The 24,883-nt window shown below is 37.2% G+C and overlaps 1 protein-coding gene across 3 annotated transcripts; it reads left to right on the top strand.

The window, feature by feature from the left end:
* The first annotated feature begins 436 nt into the window (after nt 1-436).
* Nucleotides 437-24,322, top strand: ptgfrnb (prostaglandin F2 receptor inhibitor b). Of its 3 annotated transcripts, XM_060860212.1 has the most exons (9): nt 437-942; nt 3,109-3,474; nt 4,409-4,816; nt 7,569-7,934; nt 14,667-15,089; nt 16,238-16,645; nt 16,867-16,971; nt 22,831-23,139; nt 23,244-24,322. In XM_060860212.1, the coding sequence occupies exons 1-9, from the start codon at nt 852-854 to the stop codon at nt 23,414-23,416; spliced, it is 2,649 nt and encodes an 882-aa protein (XP_060716195.1). In that variant the 5' UTR covers nt 437-851; the 3' UTR covers nt 23,417-24,322. The 3 variants fall into 3 exon arrangements, with proteins under 3 accessions (XP_060716195.1, XP_060716197.1, XP_060716198.1); XM_060860214.1 differs by lacking the exon at nt 4,409-4,816; XM_060860215.1 differs by lacking the exons at nt 22,831-23,139; nt 23,244-24,322 and adding an exon at nt 19,714-20,782.
* The last annotated feature ends 561 nt before the right edge of the window (nt 24,323-24,883 follow it).

Consider the following 24,883-nt stretch of genomic DNA (forward strand, 5'->3'; position numbering starts at 1 on the left):
TCAGAGCAGAGCAAGCTTTACTTCATACTCTTAAAGTACTTTAATTGCTGCCATGTCTTTTAATGTATAGTGGTTTCTTTTTCTGTGTAAAACGCTATATACCACAAATATATGCACATTCCAGTTTCTCCCTAAGCAGGAATAACTGTGGGTATCACTTCCAGGGTGTCATATCAGAATGCAACTCTCAGTCAGGGTAGACTGAGCTTTTTTCCATGTTTTCTCGGATACGTAATGCACTTGTTCTAATGCAATACTTTATGATTTATTATTGTTATTGTTTTTCTATTGGGTAAATTGAATATTGTACATTTAATTCAATTAGTTTAACTGCTGCTAGAATGTAGGAGGAATCTTGTGGCATACGGCAAAGTCATGCGTCACATTCTAACTCACATGAACCTGAATACTTCCTTCAGCCAATCGGGAACTGAGCAACTGCTCCTACAAAGATGACAGAACAGACACAAGACACAGCTCTTCTTACTAACTAACTAGAATTAATACAACAAAAAAATGAGTAACGATAACATAGTACCGTCATATGTGGATTAACAAAAATAGCCTTTATTTGAATAATTTTGAGGCGGTTTGAACGCTCTCCTTTCCGCGATCCTCCGGTCGTAAAAAAAAAAGTTTCGTCACACTTCGTTTGCGCAGCAGCCAAAAGCCACCTCCAGTCCACTGCCCCGTTCTTCACGACGTTTAACCCCGAACTGGCGGACTGGCCAGTTTCTACCTCAGACTCAATCTTACCCTGATATAGCCAAACTCATAGAGGGCAGGATTGTTTTTGTGGCGTGAAACTGGATTACGGATAATTGCGCGTAAAATAACGAACGTCAGATGCCATGTGCGGGAAGGGCGGACAAATAGCAGGAATTACGCACCGCCAAGACATGAAATCTCTTCTCGTATTGATCACCCTGTGTTTCATTATAGGTGAGTACAGTAAGCTTCAGTAACACGTGAGAGACAGAGACAGAGGGAATGTGTACAAGAACCAGGGTGTAATTTTATTTCAAAATGAATAAATAACTTGTGTGAGATAAAGCCGAAGAGAGTTAACATTGGTTTTAAAATCACAGTTATGTCTCCCACTTTCAGATAGAGTTGTACTGTGACAGTGGGACTTTAAAGACATTGATATTAAACAATAAAAGGGTACATTTTTAAAGACCCTTCTATCGTTCTGAAACTTTGAACCGTTCTGAAGTGTATTTGATTGGGTTGTATATTTGACATAGTCTCAGTAAAGTAAAGTGGCTCTCACTTTGACATGCTGTAGGCTGCTGTCTACTGAATTTTTAGAGAAACCCCGTAATAGGCACTTAAATGTCGAGAACACAAGCAGATTCTGGCTGCTCGTTTTGTGGGGTTTAAATGTACTTGTGTTAAAATGGTGTATGTGTGTTTCCTGTTGTCATGTGGAGGTGCGCCTACAGGTGTCATTAACCAGGGTTGCCAAGTTTACGCAAATTTCCCTTTCAACCATTATTAGTAAATCATTTTAAAGACACACACACACACACACACACACACACACACACACACACACACACACACACACACACACACACACACACACACACAAAAGACCTGAAACTAACTCAAGGTTCTGACAATAAAAAAGTGAGACACATTTTCTTCTTTTTCTCAGCCGTTGCGTGGGAGACAAGGTGACACAATTAAGATGTATGGACATTATACACTTCGTGGTCTTGCATTCCTTCTGCCAGTCTTTGCCATATATCTTGCAATTGTTCCTTGGAAATGATTCTGTACATCATAAACCCATTATATGCGCTTACATTTATTCTGGAATTTTTTTAACTGATATATATAAATCACCAAATGGCTTTTCTCCACCAGCATATGAACATAACATTGTGAACACACGTTGTGGATGAAATATGGTGTTATTGGTCAATTCTGATGTATTTAAAATGTAGATTAAAACCGTTCATTTTTAGATATAAAACTAGTCATTGTATAATTATAGCACTAAGAATATTTTAATCTAATAATCATATACAGCCCCTTATGAAACTATTGGAACTGCAAGACCAATGTATTTATTGGAGCAATATGAAAGAAAAGAAATGTATATATTTAGTTGCACATCTCTTGTTTGGAATAACTGTAAGCCTGCAACTCACTGACATCACCAAATTATTTATTTACTGCAGCTTAGTTCAGTTGTTTGTTTCATGAGTATCTCCCTTCAGTCTCCTTTTCAGGAGGTATAAATGCTTCTCATTTGGGTTAAGCTCTGTGGATTGACATAGCCAGCCAAAAACCTGGCTTTGGTTTATTGTCTTGCTGCATGCTGAAATTACTCCTGATTATTTTCTTTGAAAATAAATTAGCAGTCACAAATCCATGACACTACCTCCACCAAGTTTCACAGATAAGCTTGTGTCTTTTGAATCATGAGAAGATCCTTTTTTTGTCCACACCTTGGCCTTTCCATCACTTTATTAGAGGTTAATCTTTGTTCCAGAACTTATGTGGCTCATCTCTGTAGATGTTTAGAGCTATTTATTGTTTAAACAATCAATCAAACTGGACACATCTGTCAGTCAAATGTTCTAATATTTTTGCTCACCACAAATTGGATGGTCATATATAAAATGCACTGTAAAAAACTTTTTTCTCTTTATCTCAAACCCAAATGTTTTTAGTCTACAGCACAAACAGTTAAATTGGCCTTCCAAATAGTTAGGGGACTGTATGATGCTATTTCTACATGTTTCTGTTTTTCTTTTTAGCTTTGAATTGTTTCATATGAATACATTTTCAGCTTCCACATAATTGCCTTCTTAAACTGTGAGAAATTTAACGTTTGTGAATATAGTCTGTGAGAAATTTGCAATATTTAAAAGTTGAATAATACTTACACTTTTATTCATTTAACTCCAAAATCTCACCCTTTCTGTTCATACAGTACTGACCTTCCTCTTCAGAGACCATTTATTTAACTATGTGTCTGTATACTCTATTAAATAACTGCAAATGTGTGTGAATTTAACAAAATGTAATATTATTAAATTATTTCAATTATTATTAATTAATATAGTTATATTACTTCAATTATTGTTTGTTTAGGTTTGACAGTGGGTCGAAAGGTGTTACTACCAACAGGCCCTCTGATCCGAGTGGAGGGTGAGACACTGTCTTTACGTTGTGAAGTGTCGGATTATCAGGGCCCCAAGGAGCAGGATTTTGAATGGAAAGCAATAAATGGGTCAAAAACCATTCGGGTTGTCTCCACGTTTGACCCTTCATTTCCAGACCAGTCTTTAAAGTCCCGGGTATATACTGGTGACATCAGTGTGGAAAGAATTAGTGAAAGTACAGTGGATTTGAGGATTAAAGAAGCCAGGGTGACTGACAGTGGCACTTTTACGTGCAGTACCCCCAGCACAGATTCTGTTATCAGTGGAAACTATGAGGCAGATGTTCTGCTGAGAGGTAAGTTAAGTTTTTTAAAAACTGTTAAAAGGTAATTTTGTTGTCCTGTTGTGTAATACTCTGTAGCCTCAAATCATTTGTGTTTTGGGAAAATTCACATCAAGTGTTTTGGGAAAAATCCTTGGCAGAATGCAGACCCAGCACTTGAGATTTATTCTGAATATTCTGATTTAGAGACTCACGTGAGCAAAGCACCACAGCCCGAACAGCTTACTAGCTGTGATCAAAAATGTCCACCAAGAGCCAATAATGTACAGTACCAAGTGTGGTTAGCAAAGTCCACACTGTCGGATGTGTCCAAGTTAACACCGCAAACTGCCCCTGTGCCAGGATATATTCTGCTGCTGCATAAGGCATTTCAAATGAATTAATTTATTATTATTATTATTATTATTATTATTATTATTATTATTATTATTATTATTATTAGTATTATTATTATTATTATTATTATTGTAGTTGATGTTGTTGTTATTATTATTACAATCTGTTATAAATTAATTTTTACATGCAACATATGCAAAAATACAAATATATACAGAGGACACAACTACTACTAATAATTTAAAATTTAATTATGAAAATAGACTATGAAAATTACAAAAATTAAAATAATAAATGCATGCGTGGCTTCAGATACCTCCTCTAAAGGGAATTTACTTTACCTTTAAGATAAGCAAAATTTCTAAATAGATTCCAATATTTTTGTTGCTATCCAATTTGTGCTATTTTTGCTGTCTACAACACGTCAAGTGATTAATTATTCAAAAAAATAGGTTATTCAGCTGAGGGCAAACATCATAATTTAGCTTCATACTGTCCAAATCTCAGCACTAAAGTGCATGTGTATGAGTATTTTTATTAATTCATGTAAACTTGACACTACTGGTTCTGCTAAAGGTGCCTTAAGATGTTTTCTCTTTATTGCTTGCAGTAATTCGTAATACACTAGTTGTGGTTCCCGAAGTTCCAGCCCCTTCAGTCCATGAGAGCAGATCAATCAATCTTCACTGCAACATCACTCAAGACTTCACTGAAGGAGTTTACCTATCAATAACATGGTCTGTTAAAAAGAATCAGTCACTAGAGCAGGATCTCCTTACTTTTGGCCCTGATTCAGGTCTTATTGTTGGAAAGAATTTTACCCAGCGTTATGCAGATGGTGAAATATGTCTACATATGAACAATACTGGTTCCTACAGCCTGGTGTTGTCTAGTGCAGTGCCAGAAGATCAGGGGATATATTTATGCACCGCAAAACAATGGAGCAGAGAGCAGGGCACCTGGACCATGATACAGGAAAAGGCAGAGGTCATAGGTGAAGTGGCTGTTATCCCAGCAGGTGAGGTGTGGTAAAAATGCTTTAGGATTGCATTTGAATATGTGTAATAGTTGTCAGTTGCTGAGAACTGTTCATATGGCAGCATACCTCTGTAGGGATCGCCAAAAATTATTTCTTTTGGACATTATTTAAAACATGTACAATCATTGCAGGTACATTAGACTTAAATGAAAGTTCTTAAATAAAAAATGATAGGGTATCCATAATTAAAGCCCCATTTTGATATTAAGAAAAAGAGGAAGATGCCTTGGAACATAGCTTGAAAAATATCTGGTATAAATAATGCTATTATTATCTATTATAGATAATAGATATAGATAATAGATAAACATCCAGTTTCAATCCAAATAAAAAATGTTTTGGGCTTTGCGCACTATACAGAAATGATCAACACACATTATAGGTCATATGGTTAGATGACTATGGACTTCATTATATCTCCTGAGCAAAAGCCTTAAATCATTTCTGTTGCTCATGAATCTAGGAGAGTGATTGTGTTGCATCTGGTGACTCTATACTCAGCACTTGATCATGCTGAGTTTAAATAGTAGTGTCTGGTAGTTCCTTCTATATTTCAGCACTACTGTAGTACCGTACTTAGAGGATGCAGGAGACAGGTATATTTTTATGGAGCTTTGTGTTTCCTTTTATTTTATTTTATTTTATTTTGTCATTTTCACTTACTGTATTTAAAGTGGCCTGCCAGTGTATATGTAATTTTGGTTTTGAGATTTCGAAGGAATTCTTGGGAGATTATCAGTCCCCTTATGTGAGCAAACATAGACTTCAAGTGTAAAATAAGATCATTGTTTATTTAACTTCCAGGTGGAACTTAAGCAAAAGGTGGTTCTATGATGTATTTACTAAGTGGTTGGATATTTATGTACCCAACAAATCACTGCTTAAACTTTGTGCCTCAATAAAATTATTTAGTACCAGATGTTAGACATATTATAAATATGTTCATGAGGAAAATATAAAATAAATGGGGAATAATGAATATTTATATTGTATAGTATGTGAATCCTAATATCTAAAATATTTAAGATCTTTTACACAATTTTATTTTAAAGAGACTGTGACTTTTCTCACAAACTCAACTGTTTGCTTTTGTTACCAGGGATACTCTTGCTGGGTTGCTATGTAGACTTACCACACAACATTTAATTACAGATGGGGTGCACGGCAGAGAGAGTGCACAGCTGTAAACGACCACCCATAGAACATAGAGGAAAGCGATATATGATCTTACTCAATACTTGATTCCACCAGTGTCTTTATTTGTTTATGGTTTCATATTACTAGATATCTAGATATGTTTGATTATATTTTTGTTCAAATATGTATTGAAAAAACTTCACTGACATTTAATGAGAAAATTTGACTTATATTTTATGAATCTGACGAAATATTTGTATAACTTACAAAGAAATTAAGCAAAAAACATCCACAAATAGACCAAATTCAAATCTAAAATCTATTTCATTTATTTAAATAAGTATTTAACTTCACCTTGTTTATTTGTCTAGTTCTTCATTTTTTACAGATCACTGTATTATCACTGGCATTTTAACAAAAAGACTAGCATTTATTCATGTATTCAAAAGCAGTTCTGACATTGACTAGTGCAGTTCAAGCTACAAATATGTTTTTTTTTCATCATGTCTGCTCTAAACAATCAGTCAATTTTCTGACACAGCTGTAGCTTTAACCAGTAACAGCAAATATACACTGATCTACCATAAAATTTAAACTATGTGACTAGTATATTGCAGGTCCTCTTTGTGTTGACAAAAGAGCTCTGACCTATTGAAGTATCTGGATTTGACCTTGTCTAGTAACAGATACTTGATTAGATTGAGATCTGGGTAATTTAGAGGTCAATTCAACACCCTAAACTCTTTGTCATTTTTCTCAAACCATTCCTGAACATTTTTTTTTACAGTGTTGCATTGGTATTCCCTAATGACAGCGGCCTCTTTCAGCAGAATAATGTGCCCTGACACACTACAAAATAATTGTTGCCATGAAGGGATGTACTTGGTCTTTCAAGATTTTCTGAAAATTGTAACGTTCACACTAAGTCAAGACCCAAACCCTATTTTTATGGCTTCCAACATATTAACTTCAAGACCTTTATTGTTTTCTTGCTGCTACATATATCTTACCCATATCCCATAATCAAAATTATTCACTAGGTGAAATATTATGGATAATTGGTGTATTGGTTGTTTCTGAATCCACCTTAACCCTGACCAGGCTTAAGCACTTAGTGAAGATAAATGAATGAAGGAAATAAATTAATCACAACTTTGAAGTGATTAATTTTGTTTATTCATTGATTTATCTTCTGAAAGCCTCTAACCTCAAATTTGAAATAATGTACAATTTTCAGTACAAATTAAAGTTGTGCATTTCAGAAACATTTGTGAATTACAGAAATATTTTTGCATTTCATTTTATGGATTTGTTGATGGAATTTTATATATTTGTGAAATTCTTTATGTATGAATAAAGTATTATTTATTTGTAGGTTATGTAACAAATATACCACCCTAAATTACTGTTCATATTGTCAATAGTGTATTGACTTTTACAACATAAATTGAAATGTTTGTATAAGTGACAGCATGATGCTGCAAAATTAGTGAGTGTCGCAATATTATTTGAGTTTATTATTGTAAGTGGATTTTCTGTCATGTGGTCATTACAGTAATATTAACACAGTTCCTTCTTTATTATTTGATTACAGCTGAATCCCTCATTGTACAAGTCCTGGATAGTACGATCCTTAAAACAGGAGACAATCTGAATCTCACTTGCTTGGTTTCTGCATATGACCTTGCTGCCTTAGATCTTGAGGTGACATGGCTGCTAAATGAGACTCATATTCTGACCCACCTTAGTCGTGATGGAGTGGTGGCAAAAACCTCAGATATATTTAGCATTAACCAGGTTGGAGAGGGTGATTTCAGGCTGGAGATCCACAGCGTTGAGCTGTCTGATAAGGGACTTTACTTATGCAGGGTGAGGGCATGGATACAACAGAGCAGGGGAAAATGGTACCAGGCTGCAGAGAAGACATCAGCCCCTGTGCAAGTCTTGATAACCCCACAAGGTGAGTTAACTCAATTATGTCTTTATATTTTCAAAAGTTATTCTCAAGCCCAGACAATACAAAACCTCACCACTACAGTTCATAAGCCTGAGATGCCCTTTAACATATAAAAAATAATTTGCTTAAAAAAAAATCGGACGCAATCAACAAACGATATAACATAATATTTTAAGAATAGGAATTCCATAACGATTTGAACCAGTTTAAAATTCTGATTTTGAGTTAAAGGTGGGGTCTCCGATATTTGAGAAATGCTTCAGAAAGTCGGGACGACAAGCTAAACAAAAATCAAAACAAACGTGTAGCCAATGAGTAGAAAGGGGCGTGTCTTGTCAATCTGGGCGGAAAGAGTGTTCAGTGCGCATGTATGACATTAGCAGAAAGTGTTTTTTACATTGACTTGGAGGATAAAAACAAATAAAGAAAGCGAAGAAAGGCTTACGATAAGGCAAGAAGTAGGACCCGTGTTAATATAGGATCAGCTTTCCAGCGCTGGAGAGAACTGAAGGAGCAGGAAGTTGGCTCATATTCACAGATTGGAGTTTCCTGAGTCATTAACTCCTGAGCTAAACGCTGTTACTAGCAAAACGCGTTTGTAGCTGCCTCTCTACATTACTACGATAGAAAGGTGTTATTTGTGTAGTAACAGCGTTTAGCTCAGGAGTTATTGACTCGGGAAACTCCAATCTGTGAATATGCTCACATGCACACATGCACACTGAACACTCTCTCCGCCCATATTGACAAGACCCGCCCCTTTCTGCTCATTGGCTACATGTTTGTTTTGATTTTTGTTTTGTTTGGTGGCCTAACGCAGTTTTCTGAAGCATTTCTCAAATATCGGAGACCCTATTTTAAGGGTTACTTGTTGCAATAGTTATATTTCTATTCCAATAGTTGGTAACCATAGCACCTTGAAAACAGCACTAATTCTGCCATTTATCTAAACCATGTTTGTTTTTTTTATATCTGAATCTTGTTCCGTCCTTGCTTTGTCCATTTCCTAACCTATACCTGCTTTTTGACTTTGTATTTGCCATTAGGATTTGGATTTGTTTTTACATTTTGTAATTCCTGTTTACCAGCTTTGCATTTGGATAATAATAAAGTCTTTGGTTGATCTGAAGATGATGTAGGCCAAATTTGGTGTTCTCACTCACTCACTCTCACTCATATTCTACCGCTTATCCGAACTACCTCGGGTCACGGGGAGCCTGTGCCTATCTCAGGCGTCATCGGGCATCAAGGCAGGATACACCCTGGACGGAGTGCCAACCCATCGCAGGGCACACACACACACTCTCATTCACTCACACAATCACACACTACGGACAATTTTCCAGAGATGCCAATCAACCTACCATGCATGTCTTTGGACCGGGGGAGGAAACCGGAGTACCCGGAGGAAACCCCCAAGGCACGGGGAGAACATGCAAACTCCACACACACAAGGCGGAGGCGGGAATCGAACCCCCAACCCTGGAGGTGTGAGGCGAACGTGCTAACCACTAAACCACCGTCATCCCCCCCCAAATTGTCACTTAATATGGACTTGTAATATGGACTTTTAATATGTAGGAGGAGTAGTGAACAGATTTTGACAAAATACAAGATGGTTGACAGGAAGTACACTTGAATTTCAGATGTTGGGGGGCATTCACTTATATTCCATGGAATTATATAATATATATATATATATATATATATATATATATATATATATATATATATATATGCTAAAATGATTTAAACAAATGATTCTTTAAATGATATAAGTAAGAAAATGAAAGATATGGTTTATAAATGTATTTATTTTTTTTTTTTTGCATTTTCTGAAAATGTAAATAATACAAATTGTTGAAAAAACTTATGACTATCAACACACTTCCAAATTAAACCCAAATTTGACCCTGACAGTGGTACTAGAGTTTCCTTAGACTTTCCTTAGTGTCACTGGGAACTTAAAGCAAGATCATTTGTTTTTCTGAAACGAGAGAGAGAGGGAAATTGTGATACTGCTTGCCCAAGCTTGTAAAAAACACAAAACCACAAAACATGTTAAGGATCATTCACTTTAACCTGATAGACCTGTTTCCTGTTGTTACAGAATGAATAAGCATTAGCCTGGAACTCAGGTAAAATTCTGCTTGTCTATGGAGTCTTCTTCCATACCCTTACACAACAGATAGTACAAAGGTGCTAAAACCAAGGATTTCAGAAAGACTCTGGTCAACACTGGTTAATGGCGGAGGAGCAGGATGCAGAGCAGATCATCAAGTTGGTGGTTCTGGGTCAATTTGTTGCTTTACTTCCAGCACGATCAGTAGAGATGGTCTAGTGCCAGCAGCCCACATCCCTGGATAAAGCCTTCAAATTGGTAGATTTGAGAACAGACTTACTACAATCTGACTGTAATTAGACACTGGGGGCACTGTTTGTGTTTTACTTCATTCATTTTTTGTACTGCTTACCATACACATGGTTACAGGGAACCCCTATCCCAGGGGATTCTATGTACAAAAGGCGGGTGACACCGTACAAAGCCCATTTCAGCGCATAATCTCAGACTCATTCAAACACACTCACACACCCATTTGTACACTATAGACAATTTAGAGATGCCATTTAGCCTGCAACACATGTCTTTTGACTGTCCACATGTCTTTAGACTGAAAACCACTTAATATGCTCTATGTGAGAGAACATGCAATTTCCTTTTGCTTACCAGGTCAAGTAAATCTTTTAGAAAACGGTGAAATTTCTTGCTAAACCCTTATAAGGGCTAAACCCTTATAAATTTTCCATTTGAATAATTTAGTCACACCCACTCAAGTTTAGTGTTTGTGTAATATGACCACTTCCACATATTTAGTGTCAAAACACTCAGGAGTGTGTTTATTATTTATTATTTATTTATAATAATAATAGTTTATTATTTAAAATGCCGATACAGTAATACCTCGAGATATGAGTTTAATTTGTTCCGTGACCTTGCTCGTATCTCAAATTGCTCGTATCTCAAAGCAATTTTCCCCATTTAAATTAATTGAAATCCCATTAATCCGTTCCAGCTCGCAAAATTCCACTCCAGTTGTTTTGTTAGTGTTTTGAATATGAAAAATGTACAGTACCTGTATGTATAAATGCCAAATGTATAAAAACATACAGTAATAAAAGAGAAAGTTAAAAAAAATAAACTGGTTTTACTTTACGGAAGATGCGCACGGCGGTTGAGGGAGGAGTAAACAGGCGGAGGAGTTAGGAGGAATTACACTTTCACTTTCGTTCACTTACTCGCTACTGTACACTCTTAATGCTACTTTACACTTAAATGGAACTTAACTAAACTTCACTAAAATTAACGAACTTAACTGAAATTCTCTTAACTTAGCTGAACTTAATTGCTACAATTTCTGTTTTCTTTACATTAATTTTGCTTAATTTTCTTCATCGCTTTTCTCTTCACATGTTTTTGCCTTTTTTGTCACTCTTTCCTCACTAACATTTGCCGATCGTTTTAATAAAAACCTGTCCGGTTGGCATATCAGATGCTGTGTAGTCGCACAAGTTGAAAATTTTTAATGGATCCAACGCTTTTTCAAAAATCTTTAATGGATCCAACGCTTAAAACGGATCCGAAAATTACGGATCCGCAGATGGTCGGCACATCACGCAGCCCCTTTGCGACTCTCCATAGGAAATGAATGACTTCCGGTTTATTGGCCGTCGTTTGTCGTGTTCTGTCGAAAGGCGGCTTTAACCGAGTGAGACGCGGGAAGCTGAGGTGGGGGAAACAGAGCACACGTGGTTGTTGGGGATCTTTGTTTCGGCGGCGGCAGCTCGGATGCTCGTATCTCAAAAATTTGCTCGTATCTCAGGGCAAAAATTTGGTCGAATCACAGCTCGTATCTCAAAAAAATTGTATGTCAGAGCACTCGTATCTCGAGGTATCACTGTATTTGCTAACAATATATCTGCCACCTCTTAAGTAACCCAAGTGGGATGGAACTGATTTATTCAAAGAGCTGTACTTCACAAACGCCTGAATGGAATAGATAAAACTTGAAATGCATGTATTGTAAATGCCAATGATTCCTAGGTTATATGCAAAGTTTGAAAGCATAAACATTGAAAAGAGGCAGTGTTAAGTTGAAATAGCTATTTCTCAAAAAATAAGTGTACATTACTTCATTACTTCCTAGGCTATAGTCCAGGGATCACAACATTACATGAGTACAAACTACTCAGGAGAGTATGAAACTAAGTAATTATCAAAAATATGTTATCATTTATAAATAGTATAGCACTCAGACGTCACTCAGTTCTAAGGAGTCAGAGATGGTTTGCTTAATGTCTGCAGTGATTAGGGTATGGTCATACACAGTCCAATTTGCTGTTTCTCAAACAAAATAAGCCTGATCAACCTGGAGTGTGCAACCAAGTGCTAATCTGTATGTGGATTTTTCATGATACTTAATCACTAAAAAACATAGGATTTAGGTGGCATGTGACAGGTAAAGTTATCCTCATGAAACCCAAATTTCATTGGTTTCATTGGGGCCAACTAGGCCCCCTTTCCACCAAAAAGAACCAGGTGCTGGTTCAGAGCTAGTGCTAGTGCTGGATCGAAGTTGGTTCCACTGGCGAGACTTCTAAGAACTGTTTTGCCTTTCCATGGGCTAGAGAGCCACCACAGAGCCAAGTCTTACGTCACTGTATATGTCTCATCTTTACCAGCAACGTTAGCGCAGCAGCGGCAAACACAAACGCAACATCAACAATGGCAGATGTTGCTTTACTGTTAATGCTCATGGCTTTGCGAACCTACATTGGCATCCAAACGAGGCGACTCCAACGTGTACGTGCATGTAATTTGTATAAACGGAGGCTGTAATCGAGAATAACGGAAAGTACATATCATTATTTTATCATTAAGCCTTAAGGTATTAAAGGTAGCCTTAGCATGTACAGTAGCTACCTACTATCATGTGTGCTGATAATTGATCATATTGCGGTAAAGTAAAAGTGTATTAGACATTGGTATACTTAAGGTACATTATCAAAGGAGCTAACAGTAACCATGCCCCCAGCCCCGCCCCAGCCCCTACTTAAGGTACATTATCAAAGGCGCTAACAGTAGCAGCAGTTAGTAGCAGATAGCAGCAGATAGTAAATAAGAGCTGAGCTTCTCTTTTCAAATTTACTACATAAAGAGAAAATTATATAGATGGCACTTCTTTGTTTTGGGTTTGACTTTTTTCTATTTTTATAAATAGTATTTACTTACAGTTAACATTTTCCATGTACATTGACTACTTTCTAACTGTTGAAAATTGTTCTGAGAGAAGAGAAAGAGAAAGTACAGATGAGAGAGAAAAGCAAAAAAAAAAAAAACACAGAGAAATGGCAATGTATGTAATTCATGTTGATTGACACCCTTCTTGTTTAGTTCCCAGAGTACTACATTCCTATCCCCAGCAACGGCCTAAAGTTAGCAGAAGAACATAAATTTTGTTCGTACTGTTTGTCTGGCTAACAATGTTTTAAGTGCTCTATATGCCAGTCTTTTTTCTATTCAATTTCTTCTTTTAATATGTTAACACTAGTCTGACTATCTGTCTGTCAGAGATTCTTGTTAGTGATTTGATTTTTTTTTATTTTTAAAAACGAGTTGTTGAATATTGATAGTATTTATATCGAAATATCATTGTAGCCAGCAATAAACCGACTAGATTTTGAAATTTATTCAGAGGAGGTCAGGTTCACAGCAAGCTCAGAAGTTTTAATTATTTCATTAACTTACTTCAATAGCTTGTCTAAAGTATTTTTTAAAGTTTTTAAGGCATACAAATTAATAACAAGAACAAGACTGCTGCAGCTGAGTGAGGAGGAAATCCAAAAGGGAATCCATTTTCTCTGGGTTGAAGGTGAAGGTGAAATTCCCAGCAAACTTTAGGTAAACCATTTGGGGCCATCCTCAGCAACAGCGAGTGATTCTCAGGTGAAGTAAGCAACAATTATAAGTAGAGCATCAAAATGGATCAGACAAATGGCTGGCAACTCCTTAAATCTTTTATACTTATTTTTGTCTGTTTCTCTTTTTCTCCCTAAATTATTTATTATGATGTTAGACCACTGTATTTCAAGTGTTATTTGAAATAAATACTTTCTCAAATATTCTTTCACATTCTTTTATTATTGGGCAACAACATACAAATTTTACTGTTTTGATTAGAAAGTCATTCAGAGTAAGTGGTTGGGTCTCTACCTGGGTAGATTACTGTAAGTCCTGTAGATCATCTCTCTAATAGATTTACTTTTTTATGCTGACTTCCACATATAGTCATCCTACTACTAACAACATTTCGAAGGACTGTCTAGAACTGACTCTGGTTCTGCTTTCTTTTTTCATTGAATGCTACAATATATAGCTTTCCTTACTCACTAGTCTTAATCGGTTATTCCTTGTTTGTTGTTACCTTGTTTCATACAATACGGTTTTCAGGATTTTACCTGTTTAATTTTACCAAACTGTCATGCATAATCATGTCATGTTTTTTTTTGTTGTTTTTTTTTTGTTCATTAAATAAAATCTGCCCATCCAACTACTTCTGGCTGGCTAGTACTTCTACTGTTATGCATGTGTGTCTTTTATATGTCAAAAAAGTAAGCTTCTAGATGCTCATATATCAAAATTATTTTGCACTGATATTTCTCTCTTATTTCTTTCAGATCCAACATTTACTGTGACATTCAAATCTCCAGTCATAGCCCAGTATGTAGGTGATCCCACAGAGCTTGTGTGTCAAGTGTCCAACATTTCCCAATTCTGGGGCAAACGATTGAGTGTCTGTTGGTTCTATTCTGTTGCCTCTTCTGATGGTGGGCATGTTGGCACTGATGTTATTGCCTCACTGAATGAAAATGGGGCTATCATTCCCAGTGATAAATATAGGGACCGCATTGATTCAGGTCTCATCCTGGTAACCCGGATTGAGCCAGCTACCTTCAAGCTCCGCCTTCTTCACACCACAAATGCAGATGTAGGTGAATATGTCTGTAGTGTCGCAACATGGACACTCACTCGCCTTGGCATCTGGAAACATACATCAGAACAACAAACTCATGGACTAAAAGTCAGCTTGGCCTCCAAGGGTGAGGGAATTTTCATAATTCCATTTAAATTCAGCAGGTTACACTACATTATATGTGATGAAATGCTTCCTGGAGAGAATAAAAGTAATAAGTGTCTTCCTTTATCAAGTCTGGAAACTAAAGAGCATCTAGATCACCAGGCACAAAACCTCCCTGAAGTGTCAATGACCCATCACCATATTTTACAGATGGTTTGGGAGAATACACTTCTGATAACATTACTTAATATAGTCTAATATAGAACATTTTTAAATTACAAATGACTACATATTTAACAGTTAAACATTAACTAGTATTGATACGCATCATGTCATCATACTACAAATCTTTTATTTTAATGCATTAATAAACATCAATAGTAAACATCAACAATCAAGTCTTGTTAAACCATTAATAATAATGATAACAGTAATGCTAACAATAATAGAAAACAATCATTGATGATTTATTATGTTATTTGTCCTTCTTTTAAGCCTCTGCATTATGGTTTTCATTTTCCATCAATCCAAGATTCTTGTTAATACTAATTTTCAAGAATGATACATAAACATGAATATAAACTAATTGCAAAAAAGACACATTGCCACCAACTTCAGTTTAAAATCACAGGCTAGGTCCAGCCCTAAATATGAACACTGATGATGTTCTTTGTGAGACATTTTTTTTCAGGGACATATAAAGTGTCTTTTATATTTCTTTTCAGGGACATATAAAGTGCCATATTATTACTACTTTTGTATGATTAAGATGTAGTTTGGCTGGAAGTGAAACCTGGCAAAACTTGGTTAATGCTATTATATTTTCAGTGTGTGCCTTAATGGGACACTTGCTTTGTCAGACACATTTGGACTAAAATGCATCCTAAACCAGTCAGAGGCTGTGAGACTGTATTCTGAATAACTGCATGTTGCTGCCTCTCAAGTGCAACTTATATTGTTACTTTTAAAATTCAACAGACAGAAGCCAAAAAGCATATATTGTTTAAAGTGTAATAGCCTCTCAGCTTAATTAGTTTGATGTCATCCTGCCCCACCAATATCTATGTTCATGGGCTTCTGCTGACTGTATATATGAGTTGTGCTTTATACAAAACTAATTTGATAACTTTGATAAATTTGATAACTCACAATCTCCCCCACTCCTTTAAGGTCCTGGCATCAGTGTAATCGCCCGACACATACGACAAGCAACTTTCAGTGGATCCACTTTTGAAATGAACTGCCTGGCTAAACTTAAGAACCTCTGGGATGGTGTGTCCCTTTCTGTTCACATATTGGTCCAGTATGGTGTAGGTGCCCCGAGTCGGAAACTTGCTTCACTCAGCCCTGACCTGGTTCTGAAGTTAGAGGACTGGTACGAGTCAAGTCGACAGGACAGCCTGAGTCTGGTGAAGACTGGCAACATGGAGTTCATATTCCGAATTCAGGGTGTGCAGATGATGGATAGAGGATTCTACTACTGTGAAGTTGCAGCATGGACTAAGCCAGATGGGAAGAACTGGGTGGAGATGACAAAAGGAGAGTCAAATAAAATTCAGATTAACTTTGAGCACACAAGTAAGAGCTTAATTAAACCATGAAATCTGAATGGATGATTGCTATACAAATGATTTCCTCTACTGTCCAAACTGAGTGAGCTGTAACTCAGTAATTTAGGAGTTCTACAGTGAATGTAAAATAGGGGAGGGGAAATTGTTGCATGATAAACAAGTTATAAGTGTATGGTTAAGCTAGTGTTATAATTGCTCTTAATCTTTTAATATTATTATTTTTCTCAGGGCCAACATTTGACCTTTCCATCATGTCAGACACTACCAGTGTGTACCCCTGGGAAACGGTTAAGATAGATTGCATTATCACTGTATCAGGAACTTCCAACACAGGTATGTATATTTTTGTTTTTCAATGAAAAAAACTCAATTCATTGAAAAAATGCTTTTGCAATCTCAGTGTTCATCACATATTTGCATTGAAATTTAGAATTAAAAACCACATGGGAGTGGGCAATCTGCATTCTAAATAAGGTTTTTTTGTTAAACAGGACAGCCATATTTCTTTTGAAATGCATGTTTTTGTATGCAAAACTGTTTCTGTGAGGTCCATAAATATCATAGTTGCTACTAGTGATCAAAAAGTGTTAGGAGTAGTGAGGATGACTTTTAATAGGCTTAAGAGTTTCTTTATCAGAGGAGAAGATTGCCAAAAGGTGAAGAAGGAGAAGAAATGTATTGTATTCAATATTTAATTGAATACAATATGGAGTTAATAAGATTTTACAGATCAGATCGTGTCAGGATTATTTTTATGACCAATCATATTAGAGATAACATCTCTGACACAGTATAGAAATGAAATATATATATATACAGTACTGTGCAAAAGCTTCAGGCAGGTGTGAAAAAATGCTGTAAACAAAGAATGCTTTCAGAAATATAAATAATGAGTGTTTATTTCTGTCAATTTACAAAATGCAAAGTGAGCAAACAAAAGAAAAATCTAAATCAAATCAATATTTGGTGTTACTAACTTTTGCCTTCAAACCAGCATCAATTCTTATAGGTACACTTGCACAAAGTCAGGCATTTTGTAGGATTATAGTCAGGTGTATGATCAACCAATTATACCAAACAGGTGCTAATGATCATCAAGGTCACATGTAGGTTGAAACCCAGTCATGAACTGAAACAGAAACAGCTGTGTCATGTCATGTCATGGCAAGATTGAGCACAGCAACAAGACACAAGGTAGTTATACTGCATCAACAAGGTCTCTCCCAGACAAAGATTTCAAAGCAGACTGGGGTTTCAAGATGTGCTGTTCAAGCTCTTTTGAAGAAGCACAAAGAAACGGGCAACGTTGAGGATCGTAGATGCAGTGGTCGACCAAGGAAACTTAGTGCAGCAGATGAAAGACACATCAAGCTTATTACCCTTCGAAATTGGAAGATGTCCAGAAGTGCCATCAGCTCAGAACTGGCAGAAACCAGTGGGACCCAGGTACACCCATCTACTGTCTGGAGAAGTCTGGCCAGAAGTGGTCTTCATGGAAGAGTTGCAGCCAAAAAGCCATACCTCCGACGTGGGAACAATGCCAAGCGACTCAAGTAAGTACAAAAACATAGGAACTGGGGTGCAGAAAAATGGCAGCAGGTGCTCTGGACTGATGAGTCAAAGTTTTAAATATTTGGCTGTAACAGAAGGCAGTTTGTTCATCGCAGGGCTGGAGAGCGATACAATAATGAGTGTCTGCAGGCAACAGTAAAGCATTTATTTATGCATTTAGGATTTATGGTGTTCTCAATGCTGAGAAATACAGGCAGATACTTATCCATCATGCAATACCATCAGGGAGGCATATGTTTGGCCCCAAATTCATTCTGCAGCAGGACAACGACCCCAAACATACAGCCAACGTCATTAAGAACTATCCTCAGCGTAAAGAAGAACAGGAAATACTGGAAGTGATGGCATGGCCCCCACAGAGCCCTGATCTCAACATCATCCAGTGTGTCTGGGATTACATGAAGAGACAGAAGAATGTGACAAAGCCTACATCCACAGAAGATCTGTGGTTTGTTCTCCAAGATGTTTGGAACAACCTACCAGCCGAGTATCTTCAAAAACTGTGTGCAAGTGTACCTAGAAGAATTGCTGCTGTTTTGAAGGCAAAGGGTGGTCACACCAAATATTGATTTGATTTAGATTTCTCTTTTGTTCGTTCACTGCATTTTGTTCATTTATGGAAATAAATGTTTTTTTCAAAAACTTCCATTTTTGAAAGCATTCTTTGTTTACAGCATTTAATCACACCTGACTGAAACTTTTGCACAGTACTGTATATTTATAGATACATGAAATCTTATACTCCGTATAAGAAGCCAGCACTATGTTTTCCCTCCAGTGCTGGCTCTGATCTTTCACCCAGGTGTCTCGTTGGGTCTTAAAATGCACTGCTGCTGCCAGTGAAAATGCAGCAAACAGTAAATGCTGTTTTTGGTAGCATAACCGCCATAACAAGTTTTTTCGTCTTCTTTTTGATTGCATTCTGAAAACCGCATTCACCAACGAGTGTTCCATTTGAATTAGACCGGTAAAATATATCTGCATTTTGGGCGGGAGTAGAAAGATCGGATTGATATCCGATTCGCCAAGACGCATTTATGTGGCCTAATGTAAATGGAACAGTTTAAACAAATCAGATAGCTATCGGATCAGAGAAAACACATGAAGTGACCAGGTGTAAAAAGGCCCTTAAGCTAAATTCTGAGTTAGAAAATTTTAAGCTAAGTTAGGAGCTCTCTGAGGTCATCCTTATAATCTTTATGAATACGGGTCCTAGACTCTGGCAGGAAAACAAACCATCATTAGGCAAAAAACAGTATAAACAAACTGTAAAACCTGTTGTGTGTGAAGATGTGGAGGAAGTCTTGGGATGCAGACAGCATTCAAGCTCCAGGCTTGCTTTTACATCATTCTTTTTAGTCTTCTTTTGAAAAACTCAATCAACAAATCAACTAAAACGTGTCCTTGATTAACTCAAAATTAACACTTTGTTTTTATGCTCCTGTGTCTGTGTATGTTGTACACTCTACTCTACTCTTGATCACACTCTCTTTCTGGTTACAGCTATTCCTGAAAACTCAAAGAGACACAATATGTGACAAGACACCAGTGACACTCCTGCATTACCTGCCAGTTTAAACCATCCTACTCAAAAATAAGGAATCCTCAAAAAATAGGAATATCAAATTAGAGATACATTTACACCTTGTAAAAAAGCCAGCACAGTTCTGGAACAACATCCTTTGTATTTACTGACAATGCAAAAAAGAAGGATGACAAAAAAGAAGGATGAATTCAGAAGGGTTATATTATCTGCTATAAGGCTTTATGTCAAAGTGCAGATGGAGAATGACCCAAAACATATCAAGGAAACCAGAAGCATTCAAAAGCAAACCGAGACTTATTAAATCAAAGTCAACTCAACTCAAGTTATTTAAAAAAGAATTAAATGCCATACTGACCAAGGTGCATAGGTAGAGACACAAGTAACAAATAACAACCGTAAACAATAAACGTAAATAAACAGTAAACATTTAAGCATCATAGAGCTATGGTGTCTTAAATATACTGTAAATGTCATGGCCGAGACACCTGCCTCGTCCCCCGACCGCCACCAGAGGGAACCTCCGCCTGAGTACTAGATGTTTCCGGACTGCATCTCCCATAATTCTGATTAGGCCTGATGACAAGCCTGATTACACCGCCACCTGCGGCCAATTACCCGTTTCCTATAAAACGAACTTGAAATGTGCTATAGTGCGAAGTCTCAATTTGCCTCTGCTATCGGTCTGAGCGTTTATGTCCTGTGTTTTCCCGGTTTATGACTTTATTCTGTTTGCTCTGATTTACGTTTGTCTGCCCCCTGCCCTGATCTTCTGCCTGTGTTACTGATTCTGATTTTGTTGTTTACGTTGTTGTGTTTGCTGTTTCTGACCTACGCCTGGGGAACGAAGCTGTTGCAGAACCTTGTAGTCTGATGGCAGAAGCACGAACAGGAGGCTTGAAGGCAGCGTGCCTGAAAGATTTCCTGGATAGAGGAGATGGAGACCCCTATAATCCTTTCAGCTGTCCTCACTATGCACTGTATGGTCTTGCATTCTAAGGTTTTGAAATTTCCAAACCACACAGTGATGCAGCTGGCCAGGACGATTTCCAAAGTTCCTCTGTAGAAGGTGGTAAGGATGGGTGGTGGGAGGCTGGCTCTCTAGTCTTTGCAGGAAGTAAAGATATTGTTGTGCCCTCTTCACTGTGAAGTTGGTATTAGTAATCCAGGTGAGGTCATCAGAAATGTGTACCCCAAGAAACTTGGTACTACTGACTCTCTCAACAATGGTGCCACTGACGAGCAGGTCCGGAGGTCAACAATGATCTCCTTTGTCTTGTTTACATTAAGAGACAATTTTTGTTGTAACACCAGCTCACCAGTCGCACCTCCTCTCTGTATAGTGTTTCAGTGTCGTTTCTGATGAGTCCCACTACTGACATATCATCAGCAAACTTGACGATGAGGTGGATTCCGACTTTGCTGTGCAGTTGTGGGTGAGCAGTGTGAACAGCAAAGGGCTGAGCACACAGCCTTGTGGGGCACCTGTGCTCAATATGATGGTGCATGATGTTCTGCTGCCAATGCACACTGTCTGTGGTCTCTCTCTCAGGAATGCTATAATCCAGTTACACAGTGGAGTGTTGAGGCCCAGTAGAGAGAGATTCTTCACCAGTTGCTGAGGGATGATTGTATTGAATGCTGAGCATTCAACAGGTCAACAAACAGCATTCTGACATATATGTCCTTTCTGTCCAGATGAGAGAGGACAGAGTGCAGGGTGTGGGAGATGGCATCATCAGTGGAGCAGTTGGGACAGTATGTAAATTGCAGTGGGTTCTCTGAGGTGGGCAAAGTGAATGTACCTCCTGACCAGACACTCAAAGCACTTCATCATGATGGGAGTCAGTGCTACTGAGCGGTAATCATTGAGACACCTCACCGTTGACTTCATCTGCACTGGGAAGATGGTGGTCTTTTTGAAGCTCACAGGGACCACAGCCTGACTCAAGGAGATGTTAAAGATGTCTGTGAGGTCACCTGCCAGCTGGTCACATCACCTGCTCCTCTGGGGTAGGCATGGACCTGCATGCTCGTGTGGTTTTCAGAGCTTCAAACTGCGCATAGAAGTTATTTACCATGTCTGAGTTATGGCTTTCACTGTTGAAGGCATGTGAGATGATTTTGTAGTCAGTTAGGGCCTGGATGAACTGCCACATGTGTCTGGGGTCCTTAGTATCACAGAAGTGGTGCTATTAATTGCTTTCTTTATGACTTTGAAAAGCTGAACCCTTATTAACCTGGGAGGCTCTTCTTTTCCCGACTTGAAGGCATGAGGAGGACATGGATTTCACCTGTCAATCATTTTCGATTTTTCAACAGTGATGTCTTCAGTGCACTTCTCTATGTACCCGGACACCAAGTCCGTGTATTCTTCTAGACAAACATGCTGGTCATAGGTGGCAGTTTCCATGAACATGTTCCAGTCTGTACTCTCAAACAGTCCTAAAGGGCTGAAGTGGCTCTTTCTGGCCAGCCTCTGATGGTCCTTTGTACTGGACTGGAGCGCTTCATCAATGGCCTGAACGTTGGGAGTAGGTGGACTGATTGTCCTAGATAGGGGCAAGGGATGACTTTGTGTGAATCCCGGATGTTTGTGTAGAATAGGTCAAGTATGTTGTCTCCTCTTGTGGCAAAATTTATGTGCTGGTAAAACCTTTGTGCAACGGTTTCCAGTTTTGAGTGGGTAAAATGCCTCCGGGTGGGCCATTTGTTGCTCAGTGATAGTATAATGCATCTCTCGCAGCACTTCATTAGCATTTGCCGGTAGTACTGACAGGAGAGCCAGTTGGGAAGGGTTAGATTTTAGCTTCCAGCTGACACCAACTTGCTTGCCTCGCTTCCAGTTCTTCTTGCACAGATTATGGTGACTCCAGAGCCCTTTCCACCCTCTGTGTGCCCTTTAAATCGAGCTGATATCAACGGCCTTGGCACTACCTTTTTCAGCCAGTGCTGTGCAAATAGCACACCATGAATGTTTGGGGCATAACAATCACAACTACGTTGTCTTCCTACAACTACTGTACTAAAATTTGTAGATCTTTAAAAAATAATTTTGTGCATTTCTCTTTATCTAGACAATGTTGCATATGAAATACGATGGTATCATGGGAGTCATTTTCAGGGATCAGGCAGCTTCGTTCTGCTGACCAGTATAGATCATTTGGGTGTGGTAAGGAAAAGCCCTCGTAATGACACCAGTGACTGCAGTCTGGAGCGTCTCAGAACCCGAACCTTTACCCTCACCATTCATGGCACCCAAGACAGTGATGCTGGCGAGTATTATTGTACTGCCACACCATGGATACGATCAACCACAAAAGATAATTGGAGTAAAGAACCAGAGATCATATCCAAGAGGTTCTTTCTTAATGTCAAATTTGCATGTGAGTTATATTATGATGCCAAAGCATATTTACCACACAAATATTTTTGCATAAAAAGTTAAACATAAATGTGTATCTGATTGTTATTCTTTTTGTTTTTTTAGTATGGGATTCAATGAAATTACCCTTGCTTTATGGGACCTGTACATCCCTCACTATGGGTCTGTTTTCTCTTATTCTGGGCCTCCTCTGTACTCTGTGCTGCTGCAGAAACACTACGCACACTAAAAACCCTCCACACACTCGCATCAAGCTCATCAACCCACAGAATGATTGACATGTACTACATGAAGCAGATGCTTGTCTGCATCTTCAGCAAAGCACTAACATGACCAAGTAATGTTTTAGAGATTACATTTCTCTGTTATTCACAAGTGAACCCTATTCACAGATGACGATGGAACCAGTGAAGAAACCCAAGCAGAAAATGCACCTATGGCATTTGTTTGATTTATATTATGATACTCTGCAAAAAGAATAATAATTTAATAATGTCTTTGGATTTGTAGATTAATTCATTTTAAAAAATGTTATTAATAAGATTTACCAAGAAGGTTTTATAGAAATGACTACAGAAATACCAATCCTGACAACCAGGATCAATTTTTAATGTTCAAAGAATTTAGTGCCAGTGGATGTCTCTGAGTACTAACAATAATTAACTGTGAAAACTCTTTTAACCAGTTAACATGTTTGACAAGTACATGGTTTATGTTTTTAAATGTTGGTATTGTTTTTGCTTTTTTTGTTTTTTTATTGTTTATTTAGTCAAGTTTTTATAATATTCTATTGTGTGGTAGCTTGTTTTTACTCTGGATGTTTATGAGTTCAGGTAATATTTCTAGCAGTATTATTTAGTAATATTGAATGTTAGGCAGTCCCAGAAAACATGACATCACTGTGGCTGAAAAAAGGAAAAGAAACTCTGAACATAAAAAGAAAATCAGGTTTGGAATTAGATAATATTTACCCATGAACGCAAATTAAGACAGAGCTTATTAAACTCTTTAATATATAAAAGGAAAATGATGAACAGCAGGATGACATGATGCTCGGCTTCACATAACTAAAAAATCCACACACAGCATCCTCTAATTTAATAATTTAATGTAATAATACTTCAAAGTGTTGAGTGGTCAAAGTCTTCATTAATAAATGTTAAATAAATGAATAAATACTGAAACTCCACCACTTATAGGTTTTTCATTTTAATTTTGAATTTAAGATGACGGTTAATTTTTTCATTTATTTCTTATTTTTTTATTAATTAGTCAGTAATTATCATAAATACAGTATGTTGCTACTACAATTAAGGTGATCTAGACTCACAAGAGGCAGGGCTATAAACATATTTATAAACCATATTTAATTACTTTACTCATAATGTCAGTATATGACATGGTCAAAAGTTGGAAAATGTAACCAAATCCAAAATATGTCATAGACTTAAAATTTAAATATCCTTTTCATATAAAACTACTAGTCATATAAAATGAATCCAGGCTTTATAATTTTTCTAATAATCCATCTTATTAAAACAGTCTGATAATAGGAAATCAAATAAGAAAATTATTTCTTCATCCAGAAGGCAATGTATTTCGACAACAATCATGTGTCAAAAAGCTATATTATGTTCAGATAATATATTTTGAGGCGCAGTTTCAAAACCACCTTGAAGTATAAGCTTTATTATGATTTTCCTTATGATGCTTACATTAACCAAGTTCCATTCATATTTTCCCTT

The sequence above is a fragment of the Tachysurus vachellii genome, chromosome 24 (assembly GCF_030014155.1).
Source record: "Tachysurus vachellii isolate PV-2020 chromosome 24, HZAU_Pvac_v1, whole genome shotgun sequence".
Lineage (NCBI taxonomy): Eukaryota > Metazoa > Chordata > Actinopteri > Siluriformes > Bagridae > Tachysurus > Tachysurus vachellii.